Source organism: Pollicipes pollicipes, unplaced genomic scaffold, assembly GCF_011947565.3.
Source record: "Pollicipes pollicipes isolate AB1234 unplaced genomic scaffold, Ppol_2.1 Scaffold_1600;HRSCAF=1878_pilon_pilon_pilon, whole genome shotgun sequence".
Lineage (NCBI taxonomy): Eukaryota > Metazoa > Arthropoda > Thecostraca > Pollicipedomorpha > Pollicipedidae > Pollicipes > Pollicipes pollicipes.
The window spans coordinates 21,817,477-21,834,775 of NW_023595962.1; the positions used below are offsets into that span (position 1 = coordinate 21,817,477).

The 17,299-nt window shown below is 55.1% G+C and overlaps 1 protein-coding gene and 1 non-coding gene across 2 annotated transcripts in view; both read left to right on the plus strand.

The window, feature by feature from the left end:
- The first annotated feature begins 11 nt into the window (after positions 1-11).
- Positions 12-17,299, plus strand: part of LOC119114571 (uncharacterized) — a 46,686-nt gene continuing 29,398 nt past the window's right edge. Inside the window, exons 1-9 of the mRNA XM_037238663.1 lie at positions 12-109; positions 1,578-1,973; positions 2,141-2,162; positions 2,961-3,121; positions 4,309-4,407; positions 6,411-6,559; positions 9,146-9,243; positions 11,278-11,392; positions 12,604-12,767. Of these exons, the coding sequence (XP_037094558.1) occupies positions 34-109; positions 1,578-1,973; positions 2,141-2,162; positions 2,961-3,121; positions 4,309-4,407; positions 6,411-6,559; positions 9,146-9,243; positions 11,278-11,392; positions 12,604-12,767 (1,280 nt within the window). The 5' untranslated portion in view covers positions 12-33. The remainder of the gene's footprint in view (positions 110-1,577; positions 1,974-2,140; positions 2,163-2,960; positions 3,122-4,308; positions 4,408-6,410; positions 6,560-9,145; positions 9,244-11,277; positions 11,393-12,603; positions 12,768-17,299) is intronic.
- Positions 10,187-10,259, plus strand: TRNAM-CAU (transfer RNA methionine (anticodon CAU)). Its single transcript has one exon. It is a non-coding gene; the product is annotated as a tRNA-Met (tRNA).

Genomic DNA, 17,299 nt, shown 5'->3' on the forward strand with positions numbered 1-17,299 from the left:
AGCGGCAGTTCAGCTGCCGGCCACGGCGGTCAGATGGCGCTGGTCGAGTACAGCTCCAGCGATGAATCCAACGAGGAGGAGGAGGAGGAGCAGCAGCCGATGCCGCCAGGTGAGGGGAGGGGTGTTGAGCGTCGGGTTTCGCGCCCAGTCAGCACAATGTTACATCATGCCATGCCATTTCACAAAATTGCTTTAGTGTTCAATAGAGGATGTGGGGAGGACACAATTGGTCAATGAGGTTGTGGCAGTTGTTGGAATCACCATGTCTCCAAAAACTCAGGATTTTGTAACTTTTCAGTTCAAGGGGATAATCGACATTTCAAGGTAATGAGGCAACCGCCAGATACGATTAAATATGCTCATTGTAATTTTTGGTGTGCTTTTGAGCCCTAAAAGACTGCTTTAGATGACACAATTTCACAACTTGGTAAATATACCCCTCACTACGTGATCTTTTCATTGCGTCATAGAACCGTTTATGGCGTCAGAAGGGCTGCAGAACTGGCCGTGCGCAATTGCTGCCCCAGCGGACAGGCTGACTCACTTACAATACTGCAACTTTTCGAGAGGTGTCCTGGTAATGTGTGCGGTGTTCCCGGGACACAAAGTTCATTTGCATGTCTTCTGGCCCTTTTTGTGGTGTATTTGCATCTTAAGCTGTGATTTTATGTACACTTGCATTCACGTGCTCATTTATATGCTATTCTTAAGGTATTTAATTTGGGGGTGTTCGCCGACGTATCCTATTTCCGTAATAACTAGCACCACTGTCCAACTCCCTGTATAATGTAGCATGAAACGTGGTTTGTTTTTTAGACCTGCGCTTAATGCGTAGCGTTGTTTGAGAGCCAATTGAAGGCCTTGGTTCCAGAGATCGTGCTTACGTACATCAGACACGACTAACGCAAAGATCATATTTTCACTGACCTTGAACGTCGTATGGCCAACATGGTGGCAGCATTTGAGTGAAGTTTCTATGGCGTGCGTTTCTAGTGACGCTTCTTGCACTTTTGTGCAAGGAATGCCATTAAATATATTGTTATCTTCTCCTTGATCCTTGTGGCGTGTTTCATGCGTGCCTGGGTGACCGAATTAGTCTGCACGACTTCGCGGGCGCCTAGTTCAGAACAGGCTCATCCTTAGAAGGGCAGGGCTGTTAACTGCACCGAACGATCTTCAAAATGGCTATCTCAGCTTAAAACCCAATACAGTTGTGGAACGCATCCCTTAAATTCGCCTGCCAATAGCATTTCCACGCCAATATTTGTCAGCACTCTCCACGCAGGTCAGATGTTCATTCCACCGAAGGACTGTCCACTGAGGTCCATGCGTTCCCGTAAGAACACCAGTGGCCAGCTGACTTCCCACGCCGCGCGCCGCCTCCCACGCCCTCGGAAGTGGATTGTGCCGCCTGCATGGTGCGCTGGGATCCGCCTTCGAGCGCGTGGGTTCTTGGTGCGGTGCAGTCAGCGGTGCAGTCAGCGGTGCAGTCATCGAACGCATGTCTTGGCGCGGTCGCCTGTCTGATAATGGCCGTGCCTTCACTGACCAGTGCTCTCCTCTGGGACCTGTTGCAGCAGTAGCGGCGGGCCGACCCGCGACGAATCTGGCCCACCCGGTGTCCACTGTGGGTCCGGTGTCCGCTGTGGATCCAGCGTCCGCTGCGGATCCGGTGTCCGCTGTGGACCCGGTGTCCGCTGCGGATCCTATGCAGCAGCGGAGAGACAGCCCGGTTTCCGTGGCCATGGTGGACCTTACTTCCGGCGCAGAGAACCGCATGGACCTTACCGCCGATGGGGTGGACCAGATGGACTTTGCTAGCGGTGGAGGCGATCACGTGGAAGTCGTCTCCGGCACAGCGCACGGCACTGCCGGTAAAGTGGACCTCGTGGACCTCACATCCAGTGCAGTGGACAACACGCTCAGTGGAACAGATCCCGTGGAGCTCACCTCCCCCGCGACGGACGGCGCCGGCGCGGTGGAGCCCGCGGCGGCCGCCGGCACGCCCCAGGACGTGGAGACGAGCGCCGGGGTGGTGGTGCTCCGGCCGGACGGGCGCGGGCTCGGCGGAGGGGCGCCGGCGCCGCGGTGGACCGCCGCGGACGCAGGACGGCCGCGCTGTCCGTGGCGCCGCTGACAGGTGAGGACGGTGGTGGGCACAGGTGGGCAGGCATCATAGAGGGTGCAGGCAAGGGAACGCGATGCGGGAGGAGGTGAGACAGAGGGACCGGGGAGGTAGGGAGGGGCACTTGGGAGGTGGGAAAGTGTTTAGGTTATGTGGGAACAGGTGCAGACAAATTGGGGTGCAGGAGAGGTGGCAAACGGCCACAAGCGGGGTGGAAAGGGCTATAAGCGAGGTGGAAGGGGCTGAAAAGGGGTGAAAAGGCTGCAAGTGAGGTGGAAAGGTTTGCAATGCGAGGTGGAAGGAGCTGCGAGCGAGGTGGAAGAGCTACAGGGGCTGTGGAGAGAGAGTGGTAGTGTAGATGCGTGGTAGTGGGCGAACAGGGGGTACCGGTAACGAGACGTGCCTTTGGAAACGAATAGGTTTTCAAGGGGTGGAAGTGGCCGACAGTATAGGGTGAAATAAACGACAATCGACGAACTTGCCTGCAATGTCTTCAGATAAGCGTTATTTGGCTGGTTGATGTATAAACTCTATGAATTTATTTATATCCGATGCTCGTCGGCTTGTCCTGATCTAATGCTATGTCGGCGAACAGTGTGATCGGTGCAAGTTAATGCGCCACTTCTATCAACTTCCGCCAGGGATGTATGTGTCAATCCACTCGCTGCAGCAACTGCCATTAGACCGCATGCGGGTCGTGGAGACAGGGGTGGAGGCACGGTATGGGCGCTCACACGTTCCCGGCTCAGTGTTCAGACGTGATCCTCTGCTGTCGTCCCGACTCTACCATCGCTGGCCGGGAGGCGCCCCGACAACAACCGCCCGTGGCCGGCAGCTCGGAGGACTCCGAGTCCGACTCGGACTCGAGCTCCGACTCCGACTCGAGCTCCGACTCGGACGGCCAGGAGGTCGCTGAGAAGGAGGAGGAGGAGGAGGAGGGAGGCGAGAAGGACAAGGCTCGGCGTGTCTTCGGGCCCATGACCAAAGGAGAACTATGTGAGTGCTCAAGCCCTAAGCTTCTCAGCAACTCTGTCCTCGGGACGAGTGCTGAGCAACCCTGCCGTAGGTCCATGGTTGCTCAGCAACTCTGCCCCCGGGCCAGGGTGGCTTAGCAAGTTCCCTGGGGTGAAGGTGCTCATTGGCAGGACAGCGGCGGCTGCAGCAGACACGCCGCTGTTCAAGTGATCTTACTGGCTGATTTCGGTTCACGGACAGGATTCAGTCTGTCCGCGAACAGCGCAGATAGGCTTCATTCGGTGGTGGGCCAGTGAAGTTTGTTGTCCGGTGGCCGGCAGGAGAGAAGTATAAGCTTTACCTGTTGTGGTAGTATCCAATGGGCAGTGTATGAGCTCTATGTTGTTTATGTCCATTTTATTTCATGGCCGATATAAAAGGTGGACGCCGTTGTCCCATGTTTGCATCCATGATAGAATCAGACTGTTTTTTATGTGAATACCTGTTATAACATAATTTGGTACATGCTCCAATATACAGAAGACTAGGAGGTTTTCTGGGCAGGCCCAATCCCCTAAAACGTTGTGTGTACTTTGACACCCCTTCTGTTTCTCCACCCTGCAAATTTAACACGCGGCATCATGCCTGATTATTTAGCGTTACCGACCTACACCCCGTCATCGCCCAAACACTGTGCCGCACCCTCCCCTCCCGCCCTGCCCTGTCCTGCTCTGCCCCTCCCGCCCCTCCCGCCTTGTTCCTTCCGCCCCTTCCGCCCCGCCCGCCTTGCCCCTTCCGCCCCACCCCGCCTTGCCCTTCCACCCTACCCACCTTGCCCTTCTCTCCGCCCCGCCCCTCTCGCGCCCGCCTCGCTCGCCTCGCCTCGCCTTGTCTTGTCTTGTCTTGTCTTGTCTTGTCTTGTCTTGTCTTGTCTTGTCTTGTCTTGCCCTGCCCTGCCCTGCCCTGCCCTGCCCTACCCTCCTGCCCTGCCCTGCCCTGCCCTGCCCTGCCCTGCCCTGCCCTGGCCTGCTTGCCTTGCCTTGCCTTGCCTTGCCTTGCCTTGCCTTGCCTTGCCTTGCCTTGCCTTGCCTGCCTTGCCTTGCCTTGCCTTGTCTTGTCTTGTCTTGTCTTGTCTTGTCTTGCCTTGCCTTGCCTTGTCTTATCTCGTCTCGTTTCGTCTCACCTCGCCCGCCCTGGCCGCGCTGTGACGTCGCTCTCTGACGTCACAGGCCTGCTGGACTTACCGGCCATCGAGCACCTGCGCATCTCGCTGCCGGAGGAGCAGTGCACGCGCGTGGGCACCGTGGCCAGCGTCGTCGAGTGTCTCGGTGAGAGTCGGCTTGGCCGGCCCGCGGGCGGCGGCGGGCGAACGTCGTGCCGCGGCTGGTGGGCCGCTTTCCACGCGAGGTTTCGCGTGGGTGCGCTGTGATCCATGCGTAGCGTTCGATTGGTGGGTTGTTGTTGCTTGGTGGTCTTGGTTTGATGAGCTGTTGTTCCTGCGTAGTGCTCATTTGGTGGGTTGTTGTTCCTGGGTGGTGTTCAGTTGATGGGCTGTTGTTCCTGCATGGTGTTTAGTCGGTGGGTTGTTTTTGCTGGGTGGTCTTGGTTTGGTGGGCTGTTGTTCCTGCGTGGCGCTCAGTTGGTGGGTTGTTCCTATGTGATGTTGTTCCTATGCGTTGGTGACCTGATAATCGGCGGTGGTCCTGGTCTGATGAATCCTTATCCCCCCCCCCCCCCCCATATGCTTTCAGTGGTAGGCTGTGCCGTCTTGCACTTATTGTACAAAACCAAGCCCTTGCGGTGTGCCGCTTATCCTGTGTTGTTTTTGGCGTCACTGAGTTGTATTGAACTCAGTTATGTTGCTTGTCTGTGTGGTTTTGTCGTCTGTGAGATGTGCGTGATCTCCACACGGCAAGTTTCTATCTTCTGCCACGTGTTCGGCGTCATTTCCATTACCGTTGTCATAGAGCCTGACGGAAGGAACTACCCCGATACAGTGTCCCTCACCTGTGAGCTTCACTAGCCTAGCTCTCGCCGGGGCTAAAGCATGGGTTCATTGGTGATCGCAGTAATCGCTTGCGTCAAGAATGACGCAATCGATTGAAACGACATGTCGCAATCGACCATCTCGCAGTACAGTTGTCTTCGCTGCGAACGTCACGCGCAGGACGCCTTCTGTGACTTATTCCGAGCCTCTGGCATAATCAATTTGATGTTCATCTCTGCGGAAAAAGATTAAGTAGGGGTTTGTCACGACCATATGCTGTCTGGACGGGATGCGCCGAGTCCGCTCACAGAGCGATACCGGCCTGGAGTCGACCTCTCTGAACAGAAAACGGTCTGCAATTCAGATAGCTTTTTCTCTCTGATGTAAAGTGTGTTGAGGTTACCTGATCTTTCGTTGCACTTCACTTGGACGCTCTCCCTGATTATGCCACCGAATCTATAAAACTGCACGCGGGTTTTGGCTGCTACAGAGTGCGATGAATCTGAAGATGTGGGCAGAATAGCCGTCGCTGTGTTTGAACCAGTGCTGTGTTCGGCCCGACTGAATGTAGCCTAAAGCCCAGGGGCATTGGCCCCGCTGGTAGCGATACAGTTTGTCTTCTTATTTTGTCATCGATCGTTTTATTTGGACACCTGCATGGATGGACTTTTCACCGATGTTGCTGCGCCTTCACTGGCTGAGGAATCACAGACTGTCACTTGGTTTGGCTAGATCGGCCAGGGTGATGGGCGGGAGGAAGGTTGAACCGGTCGCACACAAGGCTCAGGGAACGACGTCTTCAGTTTACTGGTGTTATGACCTCAGATCTGCCTGTTTCGCCATGACATTTGGTCTCGTGTCCTCTTCACTAGCAGCACCTCTCCACTTCACCAGTGCGGTGGTCCGACTGTGTCCCACCAGCGGTCCGACTGTGTCCCCACCAGCGGTCCGACTGTATCCCCACTAGCGGTCCGACTGTGTCCCCACCAGTGGTCCGACTGTGTCCCCACCAGTGGTCCGACTGTGTCCCCACCAGCGGTCCGACTGCATCCCCACCAGTGGTCCCACTGTGTCCCCACCAGTGGTCCGACTGTGTCCCCACCAGCGGTCCGACTGTATCCCCTACCAGTGGTCTGACTGTATTCCCACCACGACAGGTTTTATTGTATTCCCACCACCGGAAGTTTGACTGTTTTCCCACCACCAGAGGTTTGACTGTATTCCCACCACCAGAGGTTTGACTAGGTTGACAGAGGTTCCCACCACCAGTGATCTGTATATCTGCACCAATAGTCTGGCTGTATCCCCTGTCACCAGCGGTCTGACTGTATCTCCTGTCACCAGTGGTGGTACAGTCGACTCCCGGCTCGCCGCCGCTCGACATCGACTCGGTGCTGTTCCTCGAGAGCGGCCGCCGCCCTCTCGGCCGCGTCTATGACGTCATGGGGCCGGTCCACCACGCCGCCTACTGCGTGCGCTTCAACAGCCCAGAGGTAGCTGCACTCACGGAGCCCGCGTGCCACCGGCGCGCGGGTTCTCGTAGACCGGGACTCGTGACGTCAAATGACACGTCTCGCTCGCGCGCGCTCGTGTTTGCAGCGTAGCAGGAGGCGGAAGTTGGGAGGTGAGCTCGGTCGAGCGTGGTTGGCAGATAACACGAAGGCGCCTGAGGTATGGGATGCCACCCAGACTCGCCGTGTGTTTACGAGAAGAGTCTGGACCTTGCCTGATACTAATGAGCTTTTGGCTGCACCAAGGCCAGTCGTGCCCACCGTAACCTCTCCGGTGTCGATGAAATCTCGCGCGTAGGGTCACATATGTCCCCATACGACATCCAAGTGACATTTACTTCTCGAGGTCATATGGGCCACAACATATGACGTCGAATATTGAGGCTTATCTAGAAAGATGAGCCAGAAATTAATTGGGACGATCCGGTGCTGCCGCGATAAATAATTATGACCACTCCCGGTCTTTTCGTGATCACGTGATCTTGTGACCTTTGTTACATTTGTAACATCCTTGACCTTTTAAAGAATTCCATCCTGAAAATTTTGTCTTTTTCTCTGAAAGATGGCCGGGACTGTGGGTTCTGACATACAGTTTTCTTTGCACCTCTGGCCCTGCTGTGTGTCACCGACGTGAACGATGAGGTCATGTTGTGGCCTTTTAACTGCCGTTGGTGTGTGTGGCATACAACGTAGCCGATAAGGACGCCCTTTGAAACAACCAGTAGGTGGGAGGTCCCGAAGGTCACGCGTCAGTCATGGACGTGAGAATGGACAGTAATTACAGGTGGAACATGACATCTAGTGTACATGTCTATCATTTTAACGTCACGCTTTAGCATACAATGATGACGCGAGACCGGGCGATGTTGATGACATGCATGTACGGCCCGCTACACAAGTTCGCCACCGTGACCAGTGAGCCTTGCAATGCCCTCTGCTGTGTTGCTGTATGTTACATGATGACATTTTGAGGCCTCCGGTGAACTGGGTAAACAATGGGTTGAAGGGATAATGGATGAGTAGCCACCATGGGTAGCGGGTGGGAATTACCCCATCCCCATGGGTGGCGGGTATGACCCCAGCCGCATGGATGGCGGGTGGATTAGGTAACGGGAATCTTCCCCGTCAGGGCCTCTTATGTCAATGTCGTATTTTGCTGTCGCCTGTAAAACGTGTCAATGCCATGATTCATGGGCATCTGCTCTTGCAGCACAGACATCTTGCAGTTATTTTCTGGTATAACTTTCCAGACGTCTCTGAAAATTCCATGGCCTAAATCCCGTGCCATTACTTGCCAAAAAAACTAACAATCGCAGCGGTGTAATTTATGACAGATGTGTACGAGTTCCGAGTTTCTTCAGAATTCTCCTCTTCTCCGAGGAGTGGTGCTATTATTACCGCCCTACCTATGTGAACAGTTTAAGGTCTACCTGGGGGATTTTTCCAAGGATAGGCCGTTTTTGTGCTTTTTTGGTAAAGCATTGCTAGCCCCCGGTGAAATGGCAGACTAGACGCCTGCAAGGAAGTGGAGAGTGACTTGTGCAATATCCAGTGAAAATGCGTGGTACACTCCTGCCAGTAACAGGGCGTGTTTGCTCTCCTGTATTCAAATTCAACTTCCCAACATTCTTATTTGAATCCACAGACATTTCCTTCTACCAGTCATTGACGACAGCTTAGTTCTTCCCCGAAGGGGCGTGATTGGCTGGGTGAACGGTGTTTCTCTCGCTCGCCGTATAAGCTTGCCATCGTAATGGTGCTACTTGTGGGGGTTGTATTGCGAACGGGCACCTGGTGGCCCGTCCTTTCAAGGGTGGAAGTCCCTGCCGCGAGCGCAGGCGTGAGCGCGTGCGTTGTGACAGGAAGCTGCTGGAGCTGATGAGACCAGGGTCATTTGACAGGCACAGAGGACAGTCTCACCGTGGCTCTGGTGCCTGCGATCGCGGTGCCTGCCCCACAGATCCATGTCAGCGAATGTGGCTGGTCCTGATGATGTTCTGCAGCTTTAGCGCGCGCCGACTGCGAGTGGTCCTGGTCTGCCGTTTGTTGACGTGGTCATGGTATATCGTTAAGCTGATGTGATCCTCCTGCCGTGAGGGGGGGGGGGGGGCGGGTTTAGGTCACCTGCACCAAAGCCCCGCATGCAAAAGTGGCCTTGTTTTTATGTCACTACACATAGAGGCATAGCGCCTTTCAGTGGCGCCGTCTAGAATCGTTGGAGGAAGTCCTCACTGTACGGAAATGACCCGATCTTGCTCAAAATTCGCTTTAAGTTCTGTTGTCGTTGGCGTCCGAAATGTAATGCAATCGGTAAGTTGCCTCCCCCTCCCCCAAGAAAAAACCAACAGTAACAAAAAAAGGCGTTTGACGTTACCATTTTTGGCACCAGAAAGGTTCCAAAGACCATAGCCTTATCGTAGGACTATCAGCAGCTTCTGAGAATGAGCTGCACGTCTGCGGGAGCTTCGAAGAGAGCCACCGGCCCCGAGGCTGCCGACGCTGATGACGCCCACCCGATGATGCCGCTGAGATGGCCGTGCCTGAGACCGCTCTCGTTCTGCCCTCCAGGAGATCCGCGAGTTCGGGATAGAGGTGGGCGCGGACGTGTTCTACGCCCCCGGCTCGGACGAGTACAGCCATTACGTGTTCGTGGAGGCGCTGCGCAAGTAAGTAAGGAGCGTTTTTTGGCGATAGGTGGAATCACTCTTGACCCGTTTGCTTCTGCCACGGAGCCGCAACTGTGTTGTTGCGGACTAAAGGTACCGGGGGGAAGCCAGGTCGGTACAACTGTGCCAGGGACAACGGTACTTCTTGGTCAGGGACAATGGTGCAACTGGGCCAGGACAGGGACGGCTGGGACAGTGCTGGACCTGATTGAATGCGGAAAACTGACGGGGTAGGAGGAAGGATGGGACAGAACAAATATGTTCGTGGCAGGACCAGAACAGACCAGACTAAGCCGAGCCAGACCAGAACTGTTCAGGCCCGACCTGACCAGACCGGACCGCACTGGACTAGACCGGAGTGGGTCCGAGTAGATTTGACCTGACCTGACCTGACCAAACCTGACCAAACCAAACCAGACCAGACCAGACCAGACCAGACCAGACCAGACCAGATATACATATATATAATATAGACCAGAGCTGGAATGGAGACAGAGGCAACCAGAACTGCACAGAAAAAGACGAGCCGAGGTGGGGCGCTGTGTGCCGTTCCATCCTGTCACGTCCTGTCAAGCCCTGGGTGGCGCTGTCATTAATCTGTCCCTGCTACCACAGCACAGCACGGCACAGCACATCACAGCACAGCACAGCACAGCACAGCACAGCACAGCACAGCACAGCACAGTACAGCACCACACAGTACAGCACCACACAGTACAGCACCACACCACACCACACCACACCACACCACACCACACGACAGTCATGTGAAGGCATATTCTTATTACTCGTTTTATTTTCAGTAAATGATATTCCAAGGGCTTGTAGGTTAACTGAATGCATGTTCATGTTTACAATCGAAGTTCACACGCACGTTTGTTCCTGGCTGGCGCGTAACAACCAGTTTCTGGGCGTTTTTACTTGTCGGCTCGATTTCCCAGCCGCCTCGGTAGCGCAGTAGGCAGCGCGTCAGTCTCATAATCTGAAGGCCGTGAGTTCGATCCTCACCCGGGGCACAATTTTCAAAATTTCAGGGTGCGATGAATTTTCATTTAAAGAAACGTTGTTGCTGTAACCGTGAGCGTTGCGTCGGAACGTCGGGTTTGCTGTTGGTATTTCACGGGTCGTTAATATATGCCGCTTGCGCTGTTGACGGCAGCGCGTCAGTCTCAGTCTGGAGGCCGTGAGTTCGATGCTCACCCGGGGCACCGTTTTCAAAATGCGTGGTTGCGGTTGGACTTTGATTTAAACAAGTGATGTTGCCCGCCACGAGCACTGCCTTGGAATGTGTGATTTGCTCTTTGTATGTCTGAGGCTGTGCATATATGCCACTTCTATTGTTTCGATGAAGTCATGTTGCTAAACTATGAACCTAACTGTCTCCATAGTCCTTGTTTTTCTCCGAGGAATAAGGCTATTACTACGGTCTTATCTATGTGACTTACGCTCCTCGCTAATGCAATGAACAACTTACGTGATTACGTCTCAGTGATGTGATGACATCGCTTAACCTCAGTGGTATCTACGTGGCGTATGTTCCTTGCTAATCCAATGGACAAATTACGTAATTATGTTTCAGTGATGTGATGACGTCGTTTAACCCCAGTCGCCTGCTTAGGGGTGCAGCGCTGCAATCCAACACGATACTGCTGAGCGTGGATAAATGAATAAGCTCATCCATGAAATGCACCAATGACATATTTCGCCCGGATTTTACCCTCTCTCCGCTCAAACTTGGGCTGGGCAGTAACCTCAAATGGTCAAGACTTACACCGCTTCTCGCTGTATGCCGGTGCGTGGTACTTTTCAGCAAATTACCTCAAAATGTTGGAAAACCGCGAGAAATTCCGTCGCGCAAGTGCGTCGGCATTCTCGGTGCTTGAGCTCAGTCTGTACGGGGTCCTCACACAATGGCGGCGTTTTTGTCGGGACCCGGACGCGTGTGGCCCGGCGCCGCTCGCCGACAGCCGTCTGTCGAGCGTGATCCAGGCCGACCTTTGTGTGACCTCCGGCGACCCGGCGCGCTCTGCGCAGGTTGCGGGGCTCGGACGCCAGCTGGTGGGACTGCAATGAGCCGCCGGAGAACTGCCGCGACTTCTCCGACGACGAGGAGGAGCGGGCGCACCGGCGCCAGGCCAGGAAGCGGCCGGTGAGTGTGCGCGTTACGGCGATACCCGCCGGGACCGATGGGACCGATGGGGCCGTCGGGACCGATGGGACCGATGGGGCCGCTTGGACCGATGGAGCCGATGGGACCGATGGCGCCGCTAGGACTGCTGGGACAGCTGGGACCCGGATACTTTGGTGGACTCGCAGATTTGTGATCTGTGCGTGTTTTAGGTGCCGAGTGGAAGATGACGGGTGGGTCAGTGAAATTACCCGCGGTACGTTGTAATGTGACGCTTTGCTGCTGGGCGCAGAGGCACGACAAGACCCCCTCCCCCCCCCCCCCCTCTGCTAAACACTCACTTCCAGTAAATCCTTGGATTTCCAGTAACTCCTTAGCGTGACTTGGAAAGAGTGGATGCGATCTCATTCGTCCTGACTTATACTCGGTGACTCGGTGACTCGGCACACGGCCTCGGTACTGAGTGAGATGTTCTGCTCCCACCTGGCACAGCGCAGAGCTATGACCGCGGCAAGCAGGAGTCTGGCTGTCCGCCTCCTCCCCCTCCCCCGTCGGGGCTGTTCGTGCCCGGTACTGCCGTGCCGGCCTGACTAGTCGCGTGTCCGTGGCATTTGAATCACCGGTTAAGCAGTTCGCTCATCTATCGATTCAGTCAATCGGGAGGCAGGCGGGGTTTGCTCTCCGCCTGCGTATGTGGATGCTTGAACGTCGTTCCAAGTTGAGTTATCTGGCGTTGAGCTCCCAGGACTGTCACGCGTAGCTGTCAAAAAAGAAGAAGAAACTGTGACGTAAAACTCACGTGCGCGTTTTTAGCTGGGCGCCTCTAAAAGTGTTTGTGTCGTTCAGCTGTGAAGTTCACCTCTTGACGCCTGAAGCGCTGGGCGCCTCTGAAGGCGAATATGATGTGTCCCCCAACACATGCGCCGCAGTGACAGTATACACGGCCATATCACGTGTATCATGTTGTGCGAATGAAGTAGTTATTTTCAGACAGTCTCAGTACAGGTATTTATTGATCGATGGATATGCTCTTGGGCTCTCCAGGAACAGCTGATTTTGTAGAGTGCACGTCAGTTTCATAATCCACACAGGCATTAGTGGCGGCGAAAAGTTCGGTGTGCAGCTGTCGCTGCCGCCAGCATGAGGGCAGACTGACCCGCCTCGATGGCTGAGCTGGCTAGTGCGCCGCAGGCACCCTAACCAATTGAAAAGCCTCCATCGTATGACATCAGTTGCAGGGAGGTGCGCCCCCGGCCGCGGCGGCGTCATCGTCGGAGGGTGGGCCGCCCCGACCCGCGCGGGGTCGAGGTCGCGGTCGGGGTCAGCCGCAGCCGCGCCCGCCCTGGATGCCGGCGCCGCCCCGTAACCCTTTCTACGGTCACCGGCCTCCATCCAGGTGCGTGAAGGCATCCTCCTGTTTTTTTTTTGTCGGTGTTGAGGTCAGTGCGTGTTCTCGTGGCCCTTTGGTGTTGATATTCGTGTTGGGCAGCGCTCTTCTGCTCGTGGGCCATGTCTGGTGTGGTCAAGGGTGCTGAAGCGTACGCATTGAAGGATCGTACAGTTCATGGATGTAGTGATGCTTTCCCACGGATTAAATTTAAGCGAGCTCTAAGCTAGTTCATCTGCGTCTAGCGTCTGGATTTTGGAATGTCCCGCTGTATCGTTTCTCCGTAAGGGATGTATTTTCGTGACAAACTCATAGAGGTATGCACCACTTAATTGTCTTTTGTGAATGGACACCGTAAACAATAGTTCTTATTCAATGTTTCCGTTTTATTGGGCTGATCGCAGTGCGTTTCACACCTCCCCGTCCAGCATGGCGTCGGTTGGTGAGCATTTTGATCCGCCAGACGCCACATTAAACCGCGAATTGTGCCGCCCTCCAGCGGCGGCCCGCCACAGTCGTGGTGTGCGACGCCGCCACCCACCTGGCCGCCACCAGCTTTCCACACCGCGCCGCCGCCGCCGCCCGCGGCGTTCAACGTGCCTCCGCCGGGCCCTTTCGGTCAACCGCCGCCATCTTTCTCGCGGCCGCCGCCGCCGATCGGCGTGCCACCTACCGGCGGCCCCAGGCAACAGCCGCCGCCGCCCTGGGCACAGCCCGGCTTCTGGGGCCGGTGACGTCACGCCACCACTATTGTGCTGGCGGAGGAACTGAATACATGGCAAGGACAAACGCGTCGAAGGATTGTGTGTGACGGATCTCGTGTGATGTTTTCCATTGTGGCATTGTGTGATTTTCCACTGTAGCGAATGTAGATGGAAATGGATGCCGAAACAAGGTTTTGGGAGCTACCACATCTGGCACATAGTACGTTGTATGTAACGTCCAGTCACTGTGGTCGGAGTATAGACGCACGCGACGTCTATTGCGCATCGGGTATGGGACGTCTCAGCGGGCCGAGGTGGAGCTCCACCCCAGCAGCGGGCCGGGGTGATGAGGCTCCACCCCAGCAGCGGGCCGGGGTGATGAGGCTCCACCCCAGCAGCGGGCCGGGGTGGAGCTCCACCCCAGCAGCGGACCGGGGTGATGAGGCTCCACCCCAGCAGCGGACCGGGGTGATGAGGCTCCACCCCAGCAGCGGACCAGGGTGATGAAGCTCCACCTCAGCAGCGGGCCGGGGTGATGAGGCTCCACCCCAGCAGCGGACCAGGGTGATGAAGCTCCACCTCAGCAGCGGGCCGGGGTGATGAGGCTCCACCCCAGCAGCAGACCGGGGTGATGAAGCTCCACCCCAGCAGCGGACCGGGGTGGAGCTCCACCCCAGCAGCGGACCGGGGTGATGAGCTCCACCCCAGCAGCGGACCGGGGTGATGAAGCTCCACCCCAGCAGCGGACCGGGGTGGAGCTCCACCCCAGCAGCGGACCGGGGTGGACCTCCACCCCAGCAGCGGAGCGGGGTGGAACTCCACCCCAGCAGCGGACCGGGGTGGACCTCCACCCCACCCACACCCGCTCAGGTAGTACAGGCACCTTGCATGTCAGCGTGATGGCGTTAGTTGGCACCAGTTCTTCTCTGATGTACTCGCTTTGCGTTGATCACTCTTTTCCTTGTCGTACCCTCCCCGATCACATCCTCGTCTCACATCACGTCCACGGGATGGGATCACATCGGCTCCTCTGGTTTGCTGATTTTTATGCTTCGATATTTTAAGGTCACGACATCTTCATGTTGACCATATGACATTACTCGGTTCAAACTAAAAAAATCATCGTCACATTAAGATGACCTGGTATGCCAAGTGTCAAGTAATTATAAGATATGAAGGCAATAAACTCGGCGTGGGGCTGTATAGTTTGTACCGGAACGCCTCGTTTTTCATTGCAAGTGTGCATTGAGAATTAACAACTTTAAAGATTGCGTTTTAACCGTTACAACTTCGTTGTTACGGCTTTAACCTAAATAGGCTATTACACAGCTGTACGGTTTTTTTAGCTGAGAGCCTGTTTCAAGGTCACCCCATACAGTTAACAGCCATGTCCTTTTAAAGAGTTGAAATATTTTTGTTTCCAAGTTTGACTCACGTGACCTTACCCTACCTATTTCGCGCCGCCCATTTTGATGTCTCCTTGAAATGTGTGACATCACAGGAACGCCGAGCAAATACCCCCGCCTCATTCGTCGCATTGCCTTCACGGTTGAGACAAATACGGCCATTGGAATATCCGTGTTTGGAGGGGTCTAGCACCGAGTGGCGATAGAGCTTAACTTTAGAAGCTAGTCGGCTGATTGTCTTGACTGAGCTGCCGAATGCATGTCCCGATCACTCGATCGACCATCGAAGCTGAGGATCCGCCCGGCGCCGACGCGGCCGCCGCCTGGCCGGGCGCGGCCGACGGCCCGGCATCGATCGCCGATACCGACCAACTGGTGGCTCCCGGGCCCGTCAGGCACTGGTGCAGCTCGTCCGGGTTATCCCGCGCCCGCACTACGTCTACCGACCAGCTACTGCACACTCAGCACGGTGTAGCCTGGCCGACCTCACTGTTTGCGCCGTGCCGTGTCGCGACGTCGCCGTCCTTCAACTGCACAAAGTCGGTCAGCATACGGCACGAGGCGCACGTCTTGGCCGAGAGCGAGGCCGCCTCCACCAGCGACACCGCGCTCCGAATCAGCCCGTCCTGGCCCGACCGGCACCAGTGGCACTGATGCGCGGGGGTTCTCGCCGGATCCGATTGCTCCACTGCTGTCAGCGGGATCAGGCCGGCGGCCGGCAGGCGACAGCGGCGGGCAGCCGGGCCGCCGCCACGGCTTGGTCGGCTGCTCGCCATACTTGATGCCGCTTGATGCCCCACTGCAGCGGCCCGGCAGCGATACCTCAAAATGCATCACCGCAGTCGCCGCCGCCGCCAGCCTCCTTCGCTGTTCATTATCTGGAACAAGAGTAGAATGCCGCGCCATGAAACGGGGAAGCCCACTGTGGGCGCGACGTATGGTGCACAACCCGTTCGCTGATGCACAGAAGTATGCAAAGGATCATTTTAGGGGCGTGTTTGTCGATGGCCAATGTTGCAGAAGTTGCCTCACTCAGGCGACGCCAACTTGTTACGGCCCGAACGGGACGGCAGACCGTAACAAGGCAGGCCTGTCGTCAGCGCTCACGAACAGTACACCACGCTTGACAAGCCAAGAGGTCACCCAATATGCAGCAACTCACTGCCAGCTTAAGGTGCACTTATTCACTACAAGTAGGCTTTGATGTGTGCGTGAGGGACTTGTCTAAATGTCTAAAAGCTTGAGGGAAAATGTTGGCGGCAAAACAGGATCTCCATCCACCTTACCTGCCCGTTTTAGAACGAATATTACTCTTTGCACATTTGTTGTAATTCATCGCGCAAAAAGGACACCCTGAGAGCCAGTATTCGGTAGTTCCACACACCATCTATTAGGTGCTCTGCAATGTAACCGATATTGTGGTTGAACATGCGAGCGGTTTTGTTCGTTAGTAAGTGACTGCGCAAGTTCAGGCTATTTAACCCCGTGGTGATTTGAAAATGTGCGTGATGGCAGTGCTTATTTGAATGGGACATTTTTTCGGACGTTTCGGCACGTCCGATAAATGAACGAACGGCTTGTCGATGATGTAATCTTGGTAAACTTGATTGGGTAAACGTTGCTAAATCAGGCATCAGCGTTCACCTCGTGGTCATTTTTCACAACAGAACTGATCGATGCATTGTCTAGGCGCGTTGCTACATAGCACATCATGGACAAAGGTGATCCAGGTTTGGAACTGGAGCTAATAGTAACGGTCGCATTTTGGCCCACTTCATGCAACACATTTTTGGCGCGGAGAAAGTGTCGCTTTGCGTATAAGCCAGAGGGTGTCTGAAGTCAGAAGGAGAACAGTTATGGCTGGATGAGCGTGTGTATGCTAGTAATGGCCGTAATTTTATGGCTAATACTGAAGTCTACTAAGTGACATATAATTCACGTTAAATACTTCATCATGCACGAGTTCGTCACATGGAATACTGAGTACAACGAAAACGCGTCAGATAATTGAAGCCGGGCTTCCGGGTGTAAGCCGGCCTTTCCTGGGAAATTTTCTTGCGAGGATGGGGTTTTCAAACTTAGATTGCGGGCCACGCAATTATTGAGAACCTCAAAATCTCTAAAGCGCACCATCTAAACTCAGTAATTTCTATCGGAGTAGGGGCAGCGCTATAGCTAAGGATATGTAATGAGACGGCGAGTCTCCATACGACAGAAAGAGACAGTGACAGTGAGTATGCGGTAAAACCATCAATATCTGTGTTGGCCATGTAGATGCAACTTCAAATAGTTCGGCGTGTAGCATATTACCGGAATAAAAAAGCAAGCGACTGATCGTACTACTTTGCTCGCGCACATTCAGGCGAAAAAGCTACACTTGTGTTGGGGGGCGTTATTATCTCCCACGGCATAGGACGCACTGTGCCTTGAC